Source organism: Taurulus bubalis (assembly GCF_910589615.1).
Source record: "Taurulus bubalis genome assembly, chromosome: 20".
NCBI lineage: Eukaryota > Metazoa > Chordata > Actinopteri > Perciformes > Cottidae > Taurulus > Taurulus bubalis.
In genome coordinates this window covers 11,041,423-11,061,070 of record NC_136608.1, presented here as the reverse complement: position 1 = coordinate 11,061,070, position 19,648 = coordinate 11,041,423, and the positions used below count along the sequence as shown (strand labels likewise).

The window sequence follows — 19,648 nt, the reverse complement described above, 5'->3', positions numbered from 1 at the left end:
AGTGATGCCATGAACAATCACCACTACATGTCTACGTGAAAAAGAAAAAAAGAGATTCAGGACACAAAAATGATGCGCCCGCTAACCCATTCTCAGGATGTTGGTACAGTACCGAAGTAAAGATTCTACATCAGAATATGGCCACTGAATCTGGTCATGTATTGGGTAAATATTTCCCTCTCTTGTAACTCTACTTCTATTCTCATTGCAGATCTTTTTCCATTTCAGGGCCTGTCTTTGCTTTTCCTGACAGATTTGGCAATTTACTTTGCCCTTTGTAAATTAAATTGACTTCCCCTCTATTTACTGTAATTCTGCTGTTTTTTGTCTTCCAGCAAGTCTATGCATTGGCTAGGCCTGTGATCAGTCAAAGTATATGTTTGATGTCTTATCACAATATATATCATAGCCTGCTTCAGGGAAATATAACTAACACAGTTAATGTCACAACTTGCCAGTATATCTATGGGCATACTATATATATATATATATATATATATATATATATATATATATTGTTTCAATAATAGCACTATGTTTCTGGATAGTGCTACTCAAAAGCCATACATCAAAGAGTGCATGCACTGACGCTGTCAACAGTGCCGCTGCACTCCCCAGAGCGGCTCTCACGCTTCCACTTTCTTCCGATCTAGGACCAATGAAAACCTCTGATGTAAGGACGCTGATGACGCTCCCGTCCAATCAAATCGCACGTTCTTCACCTACGTCATGCTAAGGAAGTGCGTTTCTTGCCGAAGCAGTGGCGTGTGTATTGTGGGCCCTTGCCAGCTAGCTATACCCGGCTCTCACGCAATTATACTCCACCAAATAAGACAGTGGGTGTCAGTCTTCCACGTTACATGTAGATAACTGACACTTTGGCAACCTGCTGTCTGATAATGGGAGCGAACAACAGTACCCGCCGCGTCTCGTTTGAGTCGGACGAGAACGAGAATATATCGGTGGTGAAGGGCATACGGGTAAGTGACAGTATATTAACGTGTTTAGTGTTGAGTAAACAGGTGCGTCGTGACTGCCGTAAACCGATATAAAGTCACAAAACGTTGTATTCGGCTGTATCGCAAAAGCTAAACGAACAAGCGTGCCAAATGCCTTGTATTAAAGCAGCTATGTCTAAGTTAACTATTGCAAGTAGACTCCCGCCAGCATGACTTTCACTCACTCTGAAAGCTAGGTTAACGTAAAGAAGAGTATTATGTCACAATGCATAGTAAATAGCCGCTACAGGGGTCAGTACAGTTAACTTTCCAATGTCCTTGTGGGGATGTTGACATTGACGTCACTGGCCTCGTGCGCGGCTGTCTGTCACTCGATGTATGAATTAAACTGACTTTAAACCGGGACAGGCTGTTGCATTCTTAATTAAAAGTAATGTTGTTTTTTGGGAGTTCTGCTTTTAAAAGGTGCATGCGTGTTCCTGGAGTGACTGTCATCAGGTGGGAGCTGTCACAAGTTCCTCTGTGCTGCTGTCAGCTGGTGTTAGATTGAGAGGCTTTAGTCGATCAGATAAGACTTTAGTTGGCATGACTGTCTATTATTACTCAGTAGGCCAAGTGCAGCTAATGTTATCTTTCAATGAGGTGTAATCATGTGCATGCCAATGCTGTGATGTTCACATAAACAAATTAATTGCAACGCTTTGTCTTCTAATGTAAAGTTTATCCACAGGAACGATTTTGCAAAATGTGCATATTTGTTTTCTTGCTGCATGTTAGATGAGAAGATTTGTTAAGTATGAAACCAGAAGATGACTAGATTAGCACAAAGACTCTGGCTGGCTTGGCTCTGACCAAAGTTACTTAAACAAATATCCTACCAGCACATCTGAAGCTCTCTTACTAACATGTGTCCCATATGGTCAGTCTGCACACAAAGAAACATGTCAAAATGCTTTAAGTATTTGTGTGTGATATATGACCACTTAATTATGTCATACTATTTAATTAAATCAACCTAGTTCCTCCTCTGAAACTTTTCTTCCACTTTGCTCTGCAGCTTTCTGAGAATGTCATCAACCGCATGAGGGAACCTGACGTTCCTCCCAAACTCCAACATGCTCCCTCTCCGCCACCTTCCGTGGCACCTACCTTCACTCCTTCTCCTCTCCTGCGGCCAGTCCCTCCCCTCTTTGATCCGTTCACCTCCTTGCCTCCTCCCCCTCCCCTTGTAGAACCTGTTGCACCTCCAGCTCCTCCTCCACTAGCTCCATCTGCCACAGAAACTGTGGCTGCACCTCCACCACCTCCTCCTCAGCCTCCTAAGGAACAGGTAGCAGCACCCACCATCAGTGACATGGTGCTTCCATCCTCATCACCCCCAGCTGCTGCTATTGCTGTCGCTGCTCCTGCTTATGAGCCTGTGGCGGCTCCTCCCCCCCCTGCTCATGCTGCTGTTGAGCAAGTAATTTTGCCAACATCAGTCTCTCCTATTGCTCCCCAGATTCTTGCTCCCTGCTCTGCCCCAGTTGCAGTAGAAGCGATCGCTCCGCTTGCTGCTCCTCCCATTGCAATCGAACCCGCTCCTCTTCCCATAAATCAATCTGTTGCTTCTCCTCAAGTAATTGAACCCATTGCTCCTTCACATGTGATTGAACCAATTGCTCCTTCATCTGTAGCTGAACCCATACCACCTCCTCTTCCTGTCATGATGGAACCAATCATTGCTCCCCCTCTCCCCAAATCGGAACCCCTCTCTTCCCCTCCTGTCTTTGAGTGTGTCACCGTCCTGCCACCACCGCTACATCCTTCAGGGGACACTTTGTCCCCACAGCATGCTGAGCCATTTGCTGCACCTCCCCTGCCTGAGTATACCGCACCTTGTGAACCAGTTGCACTTCCTCCTCAGCCCCCAGTGGACCCAGTATCCCTTGCTCCTGCCCCTGAGCCAGTGGTAGTGCCCGAGTCAATTTCGGTCCCACCACCTCCTGCTGCAGCAGCCGGTGAGTTTTATTCTGATTTGCTGAAAATCAGTATTTGTAGTATATTTCCCAAACAAATGTTGAAAAGGTGAGATGCTTCGTCATATGTTGTTCACTAGTATGGTCTGATATTCTGGTGGTCATAAGGTAGTTTGATCAGTGTTAAGGAACAGAAGATTACCAAGATGCCTATTTGTATATCGAATGCATAATTTAGTTGGGTGAGGATTTACTTAATGCTTTTTTACCTATCTTAATTCATTTTTTTCAATCGCAGAATCTCCACTAACTTCCATTGGCTTTTTCTTGGATTTGTGCAGTGGTGATTTCAGACCTAGACGGCTAGACACATGTGTGCCTTGTTTCTTCAAACAAGAGGCAGTTAGAGCTCAAAAACTGAAGAAATTAATTGTTCTTGGTGGCTCATTTTATCCTGAAATGTAATCGGCGCTTCTTCAGTAGAACGTTAATTAAAAGGCAAAGGTTATGTGGGAATGAGCTGTCCTCGGATTTATTTGAAGTCCAGCTACATTGAATTTTAATGATGTTTATTGCGTGGGTGTTTACTTTGAGCCGTCCTAAGCTTTTTGTGTCTAAGTTTTTCTTCCAGATTGTAATTACTCTTCATTTTTAAAATAGGCCTCACAGTAGCCTTGGTCATATTATGATTCATCGCCATTCCCTAACGGTTAATGAAATTATGAATTATTTATTTTATTAATTTTAATACCTTTATGCTGTAATTAGTGCATCCCCCCCCCCAATTCTGCCTCGTCACAGTGGAGCTCATGCTGACCCATCTCCTTCCTGCGGTTTGTGATAACACTCAAAATAGTGCGGTTAAACTATCTATTTTTTGTCCTATCTGGGTTTTATTTTTCTCAATTTATTTAAAAAGTTGAGTCATTTCCAGTCTATAAAACAGCTGAAATTATTTTAAAATATAAACAATGGATTGTATGGCAACTTGCATGTGAAAGGTAGCACTTGAATTGAGGAACCTGCAGTGAATTATTACCTGACTCTGCAGCTCCAGTCAGCTTTACGATGCTTTATAGCGTCCTTCAGCTCTCACCGCTCCTATCAAAGTCGTTTTTGGCTACAGCTGGCAGCTGTTTTTTAGCGAAGGAAACCCCCCTGCACGCTACCTGTCCAGCACCGCATGGCAGACAGACACACTTTAAGACTAGCCAGTGAATGTTTAGTTGTTGTGTCTTTAGCTTGTTTCCACTGCTCCAAAAAACATCTATTATTGAAGTATAGAAATCAAAAGTAGTCTTGAAGAACAGAAAGATGAAAATAGCTCTTTGGTTTTATAAAAGGCAAAGTCTCATTATGAGGAGAAACTCTATAAGCTTTCTTTCTTTCTTTCTTAGTGCAAAGAAATGTATAAACTGAGTTAAATTTCATATCTTTTGTCATATAAAATAATTTGCCTGTCACTATTAACATTGTACACATAAGTTGTACATTATTTTAGTTAAAAATGTGTTTCTAAAGACACAAGCACCTAGACACACTCGCGCTACCTCTCGGCATGTCTCTCTCTCGAAGTAAAGTTTTTCGTCTTATCGGCTCCTTAGTGTGGGAGCACGTTCCTTATCTCTTGACATCCGGCAGAGGACATCTGAATGTTACCTGTTCATTACACTGTACATAACGGGGTGTGTGGGTGCTGGTTCTTTAGAAGGTGGTATCCAGGGTGTGGGCAGACCTCCCCATCCTTGACTGTGCTCAATCAGCAAGGTAATTAAAAAAAAAAGGCCAACTTATGCCACGCCACACTGACTCCAGTGATTAAAACGACACCTCCGCAGTTTCCAACAACAAACTGTGTGTGTGTGTGTGTGTGTGTGTGTGTGTGTGTGTGTGTGTGTGTGTGTGTGTGTGTGTGTGTGTGTGTGTGTGTGTGTGTGTGTGCGTGCGTGAGCGTGAGCGTGAGCAATAGGGCTTGTGTGATATGACTGCGCATTTTGTTTGAGCCACCTGCCTTTTTGTTAGAGCACTTTTGTATCACAATTTGGACAATTAATATCATTTTCTTTGTCGTTATGTTTTTCCCATTAACTCCGTGGTCCAATTTGACAGCAGAGCTTCATTTTTCTCCGTGTTGTATAAAGTTACTCCTCCATTGTTTGCGCCAATTAGTTTCTCAGATAACTACAACAATGTCTCACTTAAATGTGTGACAGGCTGTTGAGTGTAGTTATTATGAGAGACTGCTGTCTCTGTTCACAGCACAACGGCGTGCTGACGAAGGATTACAAATCTTCTGATGCGTTTCCTCTTTAGGTGGTCGGTTACGGATGTATGTTCTACAATTTCGGTTGGAGCACATGGCGTTGTTATTGCAGCAAAGTCTTTCCATTCTGGAGTCTTTTAGTAAACAAGAAGAGGCAACAATAGAAATACACACACTCATTCCTTAACGAGCCGATGTGTATTTCTATTGTTGCTCCATAGTCACTACAGTTATCTTTTTATTCATGGCTGGCCCTTATCACTCAGCAATAATGTCAGGTGACATTTACTCTGGTATTTTGGATATACTCTCCTCGCAAGGTCACCTCACAGCTTAATATGTACCAAGCTCCCCAAGTATAATGAAGGAGACGGGGAAAATAAGTCAATTTGGACGATTGATCAAGTTCACTCTTTTTAAAGAAGGGGGGAAAAAAAAAATGTACGATGAATGTGAATCTCGTTAAAAAGTTGCAAAGTTCAGCCCAATTCTGAAAGGGTACGACCTTAATGAGGCGCGCATTGATTATGTGCGTCCACCAGAGTTGGGTATCGAGTGAGGCTCTCAGCAGGGCGGCTGTCTCTAAATCATGGGCCCGAGTCGGTATGTGTGTGCTGATTACACCACAGTCAAGGTTGAACCTCCTACACCTTCTCCAATGTGTTATAAATATTCATACACCAGAGCCCACACACTGCGCTGGACTAATAGCCCGCTTAAAGATGTCTCCCAGGTGAAGCAGAGAGACTGGGTGGGGGGGGATGGACAGGCAAAGGAAAGCGATTGGGAGAAATGTGCGTGACTTGGTGTGCATGCATAAATGTGAGCGTTAAACAATATATCGCTCTGTTTTTTAAACTGACTTTTCTGGAAGCTTGCTCTTGGCACTTTTCTTTCTTTTTTCCCCCCTCTTTCCTATGTGAACATAGTGAAAGGTGTGCGGTGAGCTAGAAACGTGAGGAAGTGGTAATGTTACAGATTATGCCCTCCATGCGGGTCCTGGGGTTAATGAAACTTCTGATGAGAAATGCAATTTGCCTTCGTCTATTATCTCCACTGCCAATAGCCTGTACTCCACCGCCGCTCCTCCTCTATGGGTTTTTCCACAGGGTTTAGCGATTGGTGGAGAAGGAAAGGAGGGGGACACGTCTAAAAAGATGATGAGTTCTTAATCTTTTTAACATTTACATGTCCTACTCAGGATTGACACTGGCTCTGTCGATCTGGAATTGTCTCTGACCCTAACCAGCTTCCCTCAAGGACCCCAGACAGTGTTTATCATATCAGAACCTGTTCTCCGGCTGACCCTGCAGGCCTGCCAGCTATCTGAAGCCTCTCAGGGCTGGAGAGGATGTGGTGATAAATGAGGAGTTGCTTGGGCTCGTCTGAACTCCGAGGACTTTGAGAATTTTACTTTTAACAGTGCACTGCTAAGGGGGTTCTATGTTTTCAATGTAAAGCCTGAGGTAATTTAAAGGGCGGTTGATACAGAAATGCCAGTCTTACTTGATGGAAGAAAGTTTATAATGGCAGGATTTGACCTCTGACTTTGACCTAGTCTTATGATACTTTGGGAATGACCATTGGTGCATTCAGACAATAGTGTGAAACATTAGTAGGCCCGATGTGGATATGATAAGTATTTGGGATTGTATATTTCACTCAAACTGTCAGTAAGCTCAGAAATCTCGACATATCTTATCGTATTTTTATATACCATGGCAGTGGAACAAGTGTGTTTGAAAACAATGGATGATTTAAAACACACGGAGCAACAGTAGTACTCATTTGGAGTCATGTTTCTGGCCACCTTACTAGTGTACGTCCAATATTCACTCACATTTTAGCTCTGGTTTGGTTTCTAATATGCAAAATGTCTGACTCTTTGGTTGCTAAATGCGTCACTATGTTTAACTGCTCCCACCTGAAAGACAGAAAAAAAAAAACGAGAAAAGCTGGAACTTGAAGCATCATCTTTTTGATCCAGCAACTAGATTTTATCCTCTGGATGTGCATGCTTTTAAAATATAACTGTGGCTGTCTCAGTTACTTACCAATGGCAAGTCAAAGGTGACGGAATATGTCGTGGCCTTTGTTGACTTTATCATAATATTATGATTATCATCCCGACCGGACAGCTCGTGATATATCCCGAAACAATATGATATTCAGTACATTGAGATTCTCTAGATGCCATACAGTTCCATCACAAGTGCCTAAATTACCCATTTTGGGCTGTCTAACCAACACGGCATTATTTCTGAAGACTGAAGACAATCATTGCATATCATCTGATGTGTTCATGTTTACCTGATGTGAAAACTTGACAGACATTCCCCATATGGCAGATTCAAGCTCGTAGCCGAACAGGTCGTCTTTCTGTCGTCGTTCTTAACAGAGCTGTAATTAGACTCTCCTCTTCAGTGAGATCAATGGTCTTCTGAGTGCTGTCACACTTGATGGATATTATTTTCCCACACTCTGGACAGTTGGGTGACAGCAGTCTCTGTCTTTGAGGATGCAAAAAGTTGTCGACTGTCAATCACCGCCTCTGTACGCACGAGTGTTTCTTTTTGAAGCCCTGTCGCACGAAAACCTCCCTCTACCTGCTGCTTGTTCATTCTCTTTACTGGGCCAAACGCTGCCATGCTGTGAGTCCCTGTTAGGTTTTGTTTGCAGCAGAAGAAAAAAGGCTTACGAGGTTGGACATCAGAAAAGAATAAGTTGACTGTATTCTGAGAGCAAAATGTTAACAGTGTGGGTGTGATGAAGCTGCTGAGGGAGGTGAAGGAGACTAAAATGACAGGAGGAGAAATGCCTGTTAACTTGAGATTTGATGTATCCATGACACTAGTTGCATTAACTTAAGCCACGTGGGTCAGTTCACCAGTATCACTAACTCATCTTTATATCAAATCACGGAAGAAAATGAAAAACTTCAAGCTATTTCATCTAATAGTTATTATGTGTTTTATTTATTTGCGTATTTGATTAGTTACATTTTATAAGTAGAGCATCATTTTAGTCTTGACAGAATACATCAAAGGCACTTTTAGACAATCGCAAGTACCAGTCAAGATTATATTCCCTGAAAACCAAACTACCTTTTTTGCTTCCACCACTGAGAAAATATCAATTCAAAGCCAAGAATTGTAGCCCTAATTGTTTTTTCCCGTTTCCCTGTGGAGAGGTTTGTATTGTGTCATTCTGTCTTTCGGTCCACAAGGTATCTGAAAAGCCTTTGAAAAAGATTTCCAGGACAACTGGTGAACAGGCTTTGGGCCATGTAATATTTAAAACATTTAATTAGACTGTGATGTTGATTTGGGGCTTGTAGATTATTACACTTTCTTGAGTCAAAATTATGAAACTTGTGAATTATGAATTGTAACTAATGAAAAATTACTTCACATATTTTTATATATTTGGGAGCTGCATCAAGTTGAAGAAAGTATAATTGTTTATTTTGTCTCCCATTGTTCTCCAGTTATGATACTGAATTCAAAGAACATGATTTGAGTGGTGAACTTTACCAGATGAAGATGAAATCATGACACACTTTTGTATAATCACAAAATAGACACTGTGATCAAACATGATTATGAGGCGGTTTTGCTTTTATTTATTTATATATATATATATATATATATATATATATATATATGTATATGTATATGTATATGTATATATATATATATATATATATATATATATATATATATATATATATATATATATATATATAATTTTTGTTGTTGTTGTTGTTGTTGTTATTATAGGTAAAAATAGACTCTGACAATAGGGATTATCCTATCTAACTAATGCAGTGGCAGCGTAATCTTGACACACTCAGACTCCCCCCACTCATCACTGCAGTGTCGCAGCACACCGCATGGCACTTCTGTCTTCAGAGCACGTTTTGGCCTGGTCGCGGGCTGGCATCTTTACTTTCATGCTTAATTACCTGCCAAGATAGGCCGGTGGAGACATGGAATCATGCATGTGTGATGTCCCTGACATGAATATATGTAGATAGAGTGGCGCGGTGCTGTGATTTCTCTGTGTGTGTATGTGTAATCCTTATTTGCTGTATGAAACATCAGAAATCAGTGAAAAATATCCTGTCACAAGCATAAGGTGATGTCCTCAAATTGCACGTTTGGTTTAACCAGCAGTCGGGCTGTCAGTTTTGCCGACTTGGCGACTTGCTACTTTCATTGGAAAAGAGTTGGAAACACTGGGCTGGGTTTTTCAGCTGGGTCATTACATTTTTTTTTTTGATGTAGCAAACTCTTGCTAGTTTCTCAACGTTACCAACCGTAGCTTGATCAAAATAGTCTCAGGTAATTATTCTGTCTATCGATGAATCCATACCAATCTGCTCCAGCACAACATGGACTTCTCAGTCTTCATTGTAGATGAATTGTTCATTCTGAGCAACACATTTTCTGATTAATGCAGATTTTCCAACACCTGTTTTTAAAATGTATGACTCTGTTTGGTGTCTCCACAAACGGGATATGCCCGTTGACAAACAACAGCTGTTTACTTAAAATCGTTCTCTTTTTTTAATTTTTTTTCACTAACTCTCTCTCTTCTTTGTCTTTCTGTCCCCAGTTGATGAAGAGGCCCTGAGGAAGAAGATCACTGATGAGCTGTTTAAAAGCTTGGAGCAGGATAGGGCGAAGGCGGAGCAAGAGCTGCAGGCCTGGTTAGGCACACACACACACGCACTCGCACACACACTCTGTTTTGGTGGGTGATCGTAAATGGTCTTTGTTTATGACCTTCCACAACATGTTTTGGTGTTGCGAGGCGCAGTGTGTATTTCAGAAGCAAACGGATTGCTATAATTTGTTTTTTGGAGTTGAAATTAAGATTTCTGGGTTGGCTGAAAATCTGTCTCTCTGGTGTTCTCTGTGTGCATTTCTCCACCACCTGTCCCTCTGCTCCTTTCCCTCTCTCCTACCTTCCTTCCTCTGGCTCGTGATAGATTGAATCAGGGTACCATACCTTGTGTCAATTCCTGTTCCAAGATTTCATTAGAAACCGAAGACATTTTCAGATGTGAACTATTTTCCCCTTTTCATTAATAGTCAAAAAGGTCAGCGCCGGTCTTTTCGATCCCCACTGTGTTTCCAATCTGCCTCTCTTCCGAAGCACATCAGCACTTCTTTCCTCCCTCTATCTCTGCTTCTTCTCTCTTTCTCCGGATCAATTAATCATGCCTGAGAAAGGAGGGCGCTATCCTGAGGTAATTTCCTGGGTGTTGAGTGGGTGATCCATTAGCCCTGCCTGATAAAGAAACACACTGTTCATGTAAGGAACAAATTTCTCCTTTCCCTTCTACTTTTTGACCCTAAAGAAGCAGGTGCACATGCTATAATGTCCAATAATTGTGTTGCGTCCCCTCTTTAATAGTCCTGGATGATCTCCAGCAGACCCTGGTGAATGAACAACTGTGATTAGCCACTAAACGCACGCTTGTACTGTATGAGGGGAAAAAACACAACCTTTCTTTATCCAGAGGGAGGTAGTGTCGATTTTTGAGACTCATTCAAGATGGGAAAAATTAACAAGTGGTTTCGAGAAATCATTTGTCAATTGATTTTTTTGCTTTTTCTGGCTATTTTTTATTTTCCACATGTAACTGCTTCCTGCAGCTCACTTATTTATGTATGTCGGAGCAGTAAGTGCCGCAAAATTACACCCTCCTTGCAATTAATTGAATCCATGGTGGTTCAAGCCCTCAATTTTCGTTTGCGCTTGGCACGGGCTGCATTTTCTCTGAAGAAGACGTAACTGAATATGAAATGGTGAATAAACGATCATTTGTTAGCCGGCACTTTTGCCGCATGTATCTTTTTGTGCGTAGAAGCATATTAATATATTTAATGTGACTTTGTGTGCTGTTTATTTCTCATACTTATTTTGTCCCATTTGTTTTTGTTCTATACCTTGTTTTTCGTGCATGCGTCTAGTTTTACAGGCAGTAATACATGGGACAGACATCAAGATACATTCTGGGATTTAAGGAGAGCTTAAAAAGTGCAGATCATTGGTAGGCTTTTGTCTAGAATCTATTTATCCAGAAGTATTAGAAATGAAATCAAAGCATGACACAGAGACTTAAAACATGTTTAATAACTTTTTTCATCACTATTGAAAAGGTCTTTCACCTCCCTTTTTTTTTCACAGCAATTTAAATTATTTCAGATAAAGGGCACTCTTTTAATGGGAATAGATGAGAGGAACCCATAGCCTTTTTTCCCTCATCTTGGATGTCAAACAATAATTAAATTGCAACGGTATTTCAACTTCCCAAAGTGCAGGCAGTAATTACAGGGAGTTTTTGTTTGTTGAAGCCAAACAAGGCAAAGTGATTGGGGCCTTCGCTGTGTTGGAAGACTCGGCAAGGAAACTGAATGGCTGTAAAAATGTAAATAAGAGGTACAAAAAAAACCTGTGTGTGAGCATATCAAACAAGACTGCACAATGCCACAGTAGTTATAGAACCCGGCAGTGAAACTGCTGCACAGCTTGAACACAAGGAAATGGAAGAATATGTGAACCCCCAGGTCATCAGGGGGAAAAACACACACAATATACATGAGGCCAACCTCTCAAGGTCATGTTCAACGCCAAAAACATAAATACATATTTTTAAGAATGTTAGACCTGTCAAACACGCATTCAATCTGCTTTTGTGTGAAATGTACTTATTTCCACACTATACTTTGTAAATCCTTCATTCTGTTTTATATGTAGTATTGGGGACACAGAACAAGGGAATTTGTCGTGTTTAGATTATGCCGGTATTTCTTGAGTTTGCCTTTAGGGCCATAAATGAACTCCAGAGATCTGGCTTTGCATGTTTTGTTCTGGTCGCAGTGAAGTAAAAGCTCTGTGAGGAGTTCATTTGGGTGCAGCCTAAACTCATTTGTATCAAGGAGCGGCTGCAGGGAGCAGATTTGCCTCTTCCACTTCTCTTTGAGGCATCAGAGCAGAACGACTCGGAGGGAAAAAGGATGTGAGAGAAGGAAGGATGAGGGCAAGATAACTCTTAGCCCATCCTGTCCCTCCTCCCTCAGCCGAACTCATCCTGTGTCACCACTCGATCCAGTTCTTCCTCTGGGTGATTCTCTCCAGATGTCCTCTACCTTTCCCTCCCTAACTCGTCTTCCTAACTCGTCTTCTTATTCCTCGGTCCCCTTCCTTTCTCCATCTATCTCATCTTTTGTCTGTTTCTCAATCACCCTCCTCTATTCCTCATTCTGTCTCCTTCCCTCTTTGTTCATGTCTTCTTCCTACCTTCCCTCTTTCTTATGCATGTGTTTGAGTGTCCAACTTTAACACTTAAAGGTTTGTTTTTGTTATGAAACTTTGACCCATTATTTCAACATGTAGTCAAGCAGCTTGTGTTGGCAATATAATTGTGTGTCAGACTTTTGAGTGAGAACACTGACCTTCTCCCAGAGCGTCTGTCTTCCCGTTAACCAGCCAGCCTGTTCAATTCCTTATTGCCCCCAGGTCAGATGCAAGACATAGTCCAGTTTACAGATTTTTACATGTTGCTTATTTTTATTATTTACCTTTTTGTTCACACAGAAATACATGCACTGTCACACACAGGCCTCCAACTCATTTAAACAGAGTTGGAAAGTTGGGAGGTTATTAAAACAAATCCCAAAGTCCCTGAATCCAACCTGAGTTAGCCAGGATTGTGTCTGGGGAGTTCCTTAAAAATATGTTTGTATCAGCAACAGAGCTGGCATTTGCTCACTGCACTTGCTATTTCTTCATAATAACTGTAACATCTGCACAAACAGAACACCTGAGCATCTTGGAACACACTCTCTCTCACACAGAATAACAATAATAGAATAACAATATATCTATAATCAATAATCTATAAAGTAAATAGTCTCTTTCTGTCTGTGGGTCCAGAACCGATCATCTGATTCACATCATGCAATGATGTATATTGATGGGGACCCAAGAGAGAGCAGTGGTAAATCTAGTGCAGTTTGGAAACACGACACATTCAATGTCAATAAAAAAAACAACAACTTTAAAAAACGCTAACAGGCTCTGTGCAGCAGTGAGGGCGGGGCTTCAGGGCTCTGCATACTGAGTCAAGCATGTGGTCCTTTTGCGGCCCATTGACTGCAGTTCATTTTTACTGCTGGATATACTAACATTACAACACCTTAGATATTACCTAGACATACCCTAGAAACCATATAGAAAATAATCAGCTCGAGCTCGACCCCCTAATAATGCTCTAATAAACTCCAATAACTCTCTGATAAACCCTAGCGTCCATCTAGTACTGCCTTAGTAACCTTGCAAAACATGCAAGAAAACCCCTGGAAATGACATCAACAGTCTATTTTTAGCCTGAGAAGAAAAGAAAAAAAGGCAACTTCACCTTGCAATGCCTTAGTAACCATATAGAATACTAAATGTATGTTTATCTTTCACAACAATAACGGTTACGTTACTGGTGTACGTGCACCACAACACACCAAGTCCTCAGGCTTCAGCAGTAGACATTTCACACCTTGTACATTCTCCTGTGCTGCTTTTCCTACTTGGGATATCTATAATGTATTGTGTGTGTGTGTGTGTGTGTGTGTGTTATATGATCATCTTAATGTTTCACTACCTGCATGATTAGATTTATTTCCCAAAAAAGCAATTTCTTCCAGTTTATGGTTCTTTCCTCTCCCCGGTCATATACGCATAACAGAACTGCCACCCGCAGTGTATAAGGCCATTCTAAGTGTCAGAAACACTGTTGGTGATCTGTACATATAGAAAAATTAAGTGTTTTGAAAAATAATTGATCAGCATGTTCAGCACTGTAGCCTGCTGCTGACCTATTCAGGAGAACAGTAATGGTTATTGACTCAATCTCCGAGCAAATCTACCGTCTGGGGCTTGTCTATTACTCGAGCTGGTCTTATGCAGAACAGATGGTATCAGTTGGAGGGAGTTCAATACAAACTTCAAGTAATTTCTCACATAATTCCAGTGTTTAAGCTCCATAAAACACTCTGTTAGCTATAGAGAATAATACCCATCAGCCCTCTGAACTGCGCCAGGTATGATACTCGAAGAGACTAACAACAGAGGTGAGTGACAACAATATATATACGTTTCACCGTGTGCTTGGTCGGACCACTCGGAACGTTGCGGTTATCTCTTCATAGTTGTGGGCAAATGAGAAGGCGGAGCACAAAATAGTTTTCATGTTCCTCTTCTAAATTAATCTTCTCACTGTCCTTTGTTCCCCATCCACTTAATTATCACACTGTCCCAGCATTTCATAGCAGCCACAGTCAGGTGGGGTGCACGCGTGTTTATGTGTGAGCGCACGTGTGTCATGGAGAGTGCTCGGCTCCATAAAATATTCATAGGCAGCATTCAGCGACATTATTCCCAACATCAATATTGTATTAGCCCTTTTAAATGCCTTTTGTTTCAAGGCGCTTAGGTCGAGCCTGCGCTGTTATGCGGGTCTGTCAGGGTCCATCCTGCAGGCAGACAGGTAGACAGCACTCTACTGAGGCACATCTGTAGGTGACAGGTGGACAACAGGACGCATTAATAGGGTGAAGCGCTGAGGGGAGAGACGGAAGGGAAAGAAAGCAAAGGTATAAGACGTTGATTTGTCATTTCTTTTGCTGTGATATTTGTGCAAGGGTAATGATGTTTGAAATGATTCTCTGTGGAGTAACAGGTGATGATGGCTTAATGGATTTGAACCAGCTCTTGCAGTGTTGACCGCCAATCAGTTTTCACCATGCCTGCATTTTTCCTTTCTTAATGAAAAGCGCGCATGTGCGTGCGTGCGTGCGTGTGCGTGCGTGCGTGCGTGTGCGTGTGTGTGTGTGTGTGTGTGTGTGTGTGTGTGTGTGTGCGTGTGTGCGTTAATTTATTAACCCAAAGTTGCAGTATCTCAGCTACTCAATCTATGAATTTTTCATACAAACTGCCACAGAGCTAATCTCTGTCGGCTTTTAAAAGAAATAGTGTCCTAAAATAGCTTGGAGTATTTCTGTTCCAGGTCATCTCCCGAAAATACAGACTTTTCTGGAAAGGCCGACACAGTCCGACCAACTCCACTTCTTTTTCAAACGAATGGCAGCTCACTGTCTTTCCATCGGTCTTGTTTCCAAGGCTCGGTGCACTGAGCCATCAAACACACAGGTTACTGGGTCAATATTATCCTCCCTTTTCTATCCAGTACTGGGCCAAACATCTTCCACTCATCCTCTGAAAACATTATTTTTCTTCTTTCCCCTCCATAGGCGCTGTCTTTTTCCTCTCTCTCTGTCTGACTCCATTCTCCACCCTCTACCTCAAAGCCCCCCTTTCCTACCCAGTGTCAATCGTCTACAGTCGAATGAAAAATGCGTCCAATATCCCAGGGACAGGGCAATAATGACTGGAAAGCAATAGAGGTGAAGCAGACAGATAGCATCCGGCTAGTGATAGCAGTCTTTGCTTGGGTTAGCACTTGTGAGGAAGTCAGTCGAGGGACTTTTTTGCAAGGCTGTCTATTTTCTCTGCCCCCTTTTTCTTTCATCTGTCCAGGTTGTAGCTTTGAGTCACCAAAACACTGACATGTTTCAGATTTACTTTTACGTAAAGCTAATCATTTCCGTGAGAGAATACTGGGATTCTTCAAACATTTCTCTGAATCCGCAACAATATCCTGGTATTACTGTATTTACCTCTTTTTCTTAAATAGTATGGCTCAGCTTTGCCTCGTTCAATTCTGCGTCACTGTCTGTCATGTTTGTGTTACGAAATGGGAAAACAAAAGGAGCTTTTGTGTGAGTGTTACTGACAGGTGCGTAGGAGAATGCTGGTTGTCCTTTAAAACATCTGCACACATTCAGCCCTGGTGCATTTTAAATAATTTAATGAGTGCAGACAAAGATTTTGTGAAAGAAGCTCCATCAGGCGCAATATACATGAATTTGCTTTGGCAGAATGTTTGTGTTTCTGATACTGTAGTAATAATTACTTCAAAAACATATACTGTACCAATATGCCACGAAGGTCTAAATGCCATGCTACAAAAGGTCAACTGATTGCTAATGTTCATCTACATGAGTACCAACAAAGTCCATTTCTAAGAAAAACAACCACCCTAAGCTGTCACTTTGCTGTTATAGTAGAAGCAATCGTAACAGCTGAAGCGTCTTGAGTAAAGGTAGCTTAGGTGCATTAGCAGTGCAGGCAGGCAGGCGTTGATCGTGGGGAAATGGTGAATGTAAAAGGCCATTAGGGGTGTGTGTGTGTGTGTCTGTGTGTGCGTCTGTGTGAGAGCTGGAGCCCGATGATGGATGGAGTGTGCTGACGTGTGCAGCCCAGTGGACTGTGAGACTGGACATGGCTGGTCTCTCTCCGTCTCCCTCCATCTCTCTCTCTCCCACTCTCTGCCTCACTCCCTCCTTGCTTCACTTCCTCAGGGCCAAACATGTCATGTCGCCACCGCTCACTCTCGCTCCGTCCCCTTTTCTGTCTTTCTCCTCTGTCTCCCCATCTCGCCCCTCTCTCTCCCCCCTGCTCCCTGACATTTAGTGGTGTTGCAGGGCAAATGGCAGCTTTAAGACGTCAGACATATTTTTATTAGACCTACTCGTCATCTGCTCAAAGGCACGGAATGGTGATCAGTGAGACTAGTCTGTCCACCACGATTCCTCACTGTCGAGATGTTGGGTATATTCACAGTTTACTGAGGGGATGAATGAGGTTTTTGAAATGGAATAAAAGATGAAAATCGTTCACATTGACAGATCAGTGGGAGTATTGATATAATATCAAGAAAAACAGGCACAAGGAGAAGAAGCCACATGCTGTAACCATGCCTGTTACCACACACTTGACAACCCGGGTGATGCACTTAAATCATCCTAATGAGCGATGCACAAACCTGATGAGGCTGTGAATGAGTCATGCATTTAATTAAAGTGTTCATTTATACATCAAAAAGTGTCCCACCTCTAAAGCACTTAATGTAACTTTGAAAATAATGGAAACGGAAGAAACATGTAATTAAATAATTCACTATTGTGATTTAACTGTTTCCACTGTAGGCATCAGACATAAACTGGTGAATTAGCCCTTTAACAACTGATAGATCGCAGAGGGCTCATTTGAATGTAAAGGAATTTAATATTGAAACGTTTTGCTATCTGGGGAATAAATCACAAAACAAGTCACCATCACTCTCTGGCAGCTAACGTCTCATCAAGGCTGTCTTTTATCGCTCTCTAAGGATTTTTTCATATGCAGAAGTTTATTAAGATCCTCGCCATCTTTATTCAGTCTGTCATAATTCAGTCAGGCACTCGCTCCGTGTTTATTCTACCTTTCCACCACTGTTTGATTCCTCGCAGAGGAAGACTTTCAGGGTTTCAGGGACGTTCCTTCTCCTCCAATCAAGGACGCTGTCGCCGACGCCGGGTAGGGAGTGCGTTGCTAGGCAACTATGAGAACCCAGTGACAGGGTTCAAATGGTGGTCTTGTATCTGCAGAGAGCGTGCCGCCTCCGTCTCTATCAGCGCTTCGTTAGATTGATAATACTTGTTTGGGCGGGGAAAAACCGGTGTTTACATTGTCTATTAATGATAGTCAAATTCTTATTTTGACTAAATTAGTTTTTCAGGTATGAAATGTTATCTATTTGGAAATGATATACATTTATTTGAACTGTCCAACAGGTGTCAACTGACTGGGAGTCGTTTGTATTTTTGTTTCTGTTTCTCAATGTTGCCCCCTCATTGCAAATGGTGGAATAGCACTGACATGTGAATGGATGACATTAAGATTGGAAAACCATATACAATATATGGCCCATATATCTATGCTTCATTAGCACTGTACTTGCATTTGTGATCGTTTTAATTCATGTGAGAGACACTGCAGCATGCAGGCATATGAACGTGGGTGGTGCTGCAAACACCAAAGATACTTATGATATGATCGCTTACTATCATATGTCTCTGAAGCCATTCGCTATCTGTGTGACGAGATTATCTTTTTTTTTAAATTATTTTTATTAATTTGGTGCAATAGATACCTGGTATGTTTTTAAGTTTCACAGTAAAACATTACAAAACCTGCAAAAAAGAGCTTATGGTTCACCGTATAGCATGTCAAGACAAAGGCACCTTGGTCTGCAGTGCAGTAGACACAACATACAGTGGACGGCATTGTACACTAAAATTATTATAGATTATTATAGCATTATAGAGATAGCTGTATTGTAGTGTACAGTGAGGTGCATTTTTATTATTATTTTTCCCTGAGTGCAGGTTACATGAGGTTGTGCAGGTTTTTTTTTTTCTTTCATAAATTTATAACGTTTTGAAATAAGTTAAAAAGTGTTTTAATCATGTAAAATGTTGCTGCTCCACAGGGTCGAGGCGGAGAAGGCGCGGGCAGCAGCCCAGGCTCAGGATGATGCCCAGTCCCAGGTCCAGGACGAAGTGTCCAGGATCCTGTCTGTGGAGCGCGCCATGGCCAAAGAGAGCATCCAGCAAGCTGTAATAAGAGAGAGGATCTCCACCGAGGACGAGAAACTCCGCGCCCAGCTCTACGTAAGTCTATTTACGAATATACGGCAGCTAATGTGAACTTTGCCATCTTCCTATATCTTACAAACTGTTTTCTACATTTGAGCATTCAGTGTCAAACAGACATTGAGCATTTTAACTGTGTGACCTTGCGAGCGCGGACTCACTGACGCGGGTGATTTTTACATGAAGGCGGGTCCCATTTTACGTTCACACCTTCCTGCACAGACACACGGGGCAGTAGTTCATCGAACTGTCTCGACAGTAACAGTAACACGTGCAGTAACAGTCTTTTCGTCGTTATTGTCAAAGCTCAATCTACTTCATGTGAACTCGGAGAGTAGTTTAAGTCAATTCTAAAAGAAGTAATCATAAGTAAACCTCTCTTTGCTGTTTCTGCATTCTGTAGTTTGATACGTTTGTCCTCCATATCTCTGCAGTATTATAAAAGCTACCTTTCAGTTTGGGCGGGCTGTGTCTTTATTTTCTGTAAATTGCCCTCGTAAACATTGTCAGATGAGCGTTCCTACACGCACGCACACAGAGGCAGCGTATTGTTTTAAAAACACATTTTCCCTCGAGTGCGGCTGCTGTTTACAAACCTATGCTATTGATTATATAGCTCATTTCACACGCTCATCGGCGTAATAGAAAAATGAATCATTTCGTTGAGGGAAAAGGAGCGGCACGTTGACGTGATTCCTTGCCGCAGGACAAGTGTCTGAGGGATCCCTCATTTGGAACGGCGATCAAAACGAAAGGGAGAAAGAAATAAGCGACGAGGGCGACGCATGTAAAGTGTTATTCCCTTCAGCATCTGAAGAAGAAAGCCGTTGTAGGTTTTCTGTAATTTAATTTCTGTTTTTCATCGGA

General features: G+C 41.8%; 1 protein-coding gene across 2 annotated transcripts in view; it reads left to right on the top strand.

The window, feature by feature from the left end:
- The first annotated feature begins 897 nt into the window (after nt 1-897).
- Nucleotides 898-19,648, top strand: part of chchd3a (coiled-coil-helix-coiled-coil-helix domain containing 3a) — a 62,631-nt gene continuing 43,880 nt past the window's right edge. For both annotated transcript variants that reach the window (XM_079235787.1, XM_079235786.1), the window contains exons 1-5: nt 898-980; nt 2,017-2,289; nt 2,866-2,959; nt 9,798-9,891; nt 18,619-18,799. In XM_079235787.1, the coding sequence (XP_079091913.1) occupies nt 900-980; nt 2,017-2,289; nt 2,866-2,959; nt 9,798-9,891; nt 18,619-18,799 (723 nt within the window). In that variant the 5' untranslated portion in view covers nt 898-899. The remainder of the gene's footprint in view (nt 981-2,016; nt 2,290-2,865; nt 2,960-9,797; nt 9,892-18,618; nt 18,800-19,648) is intronic.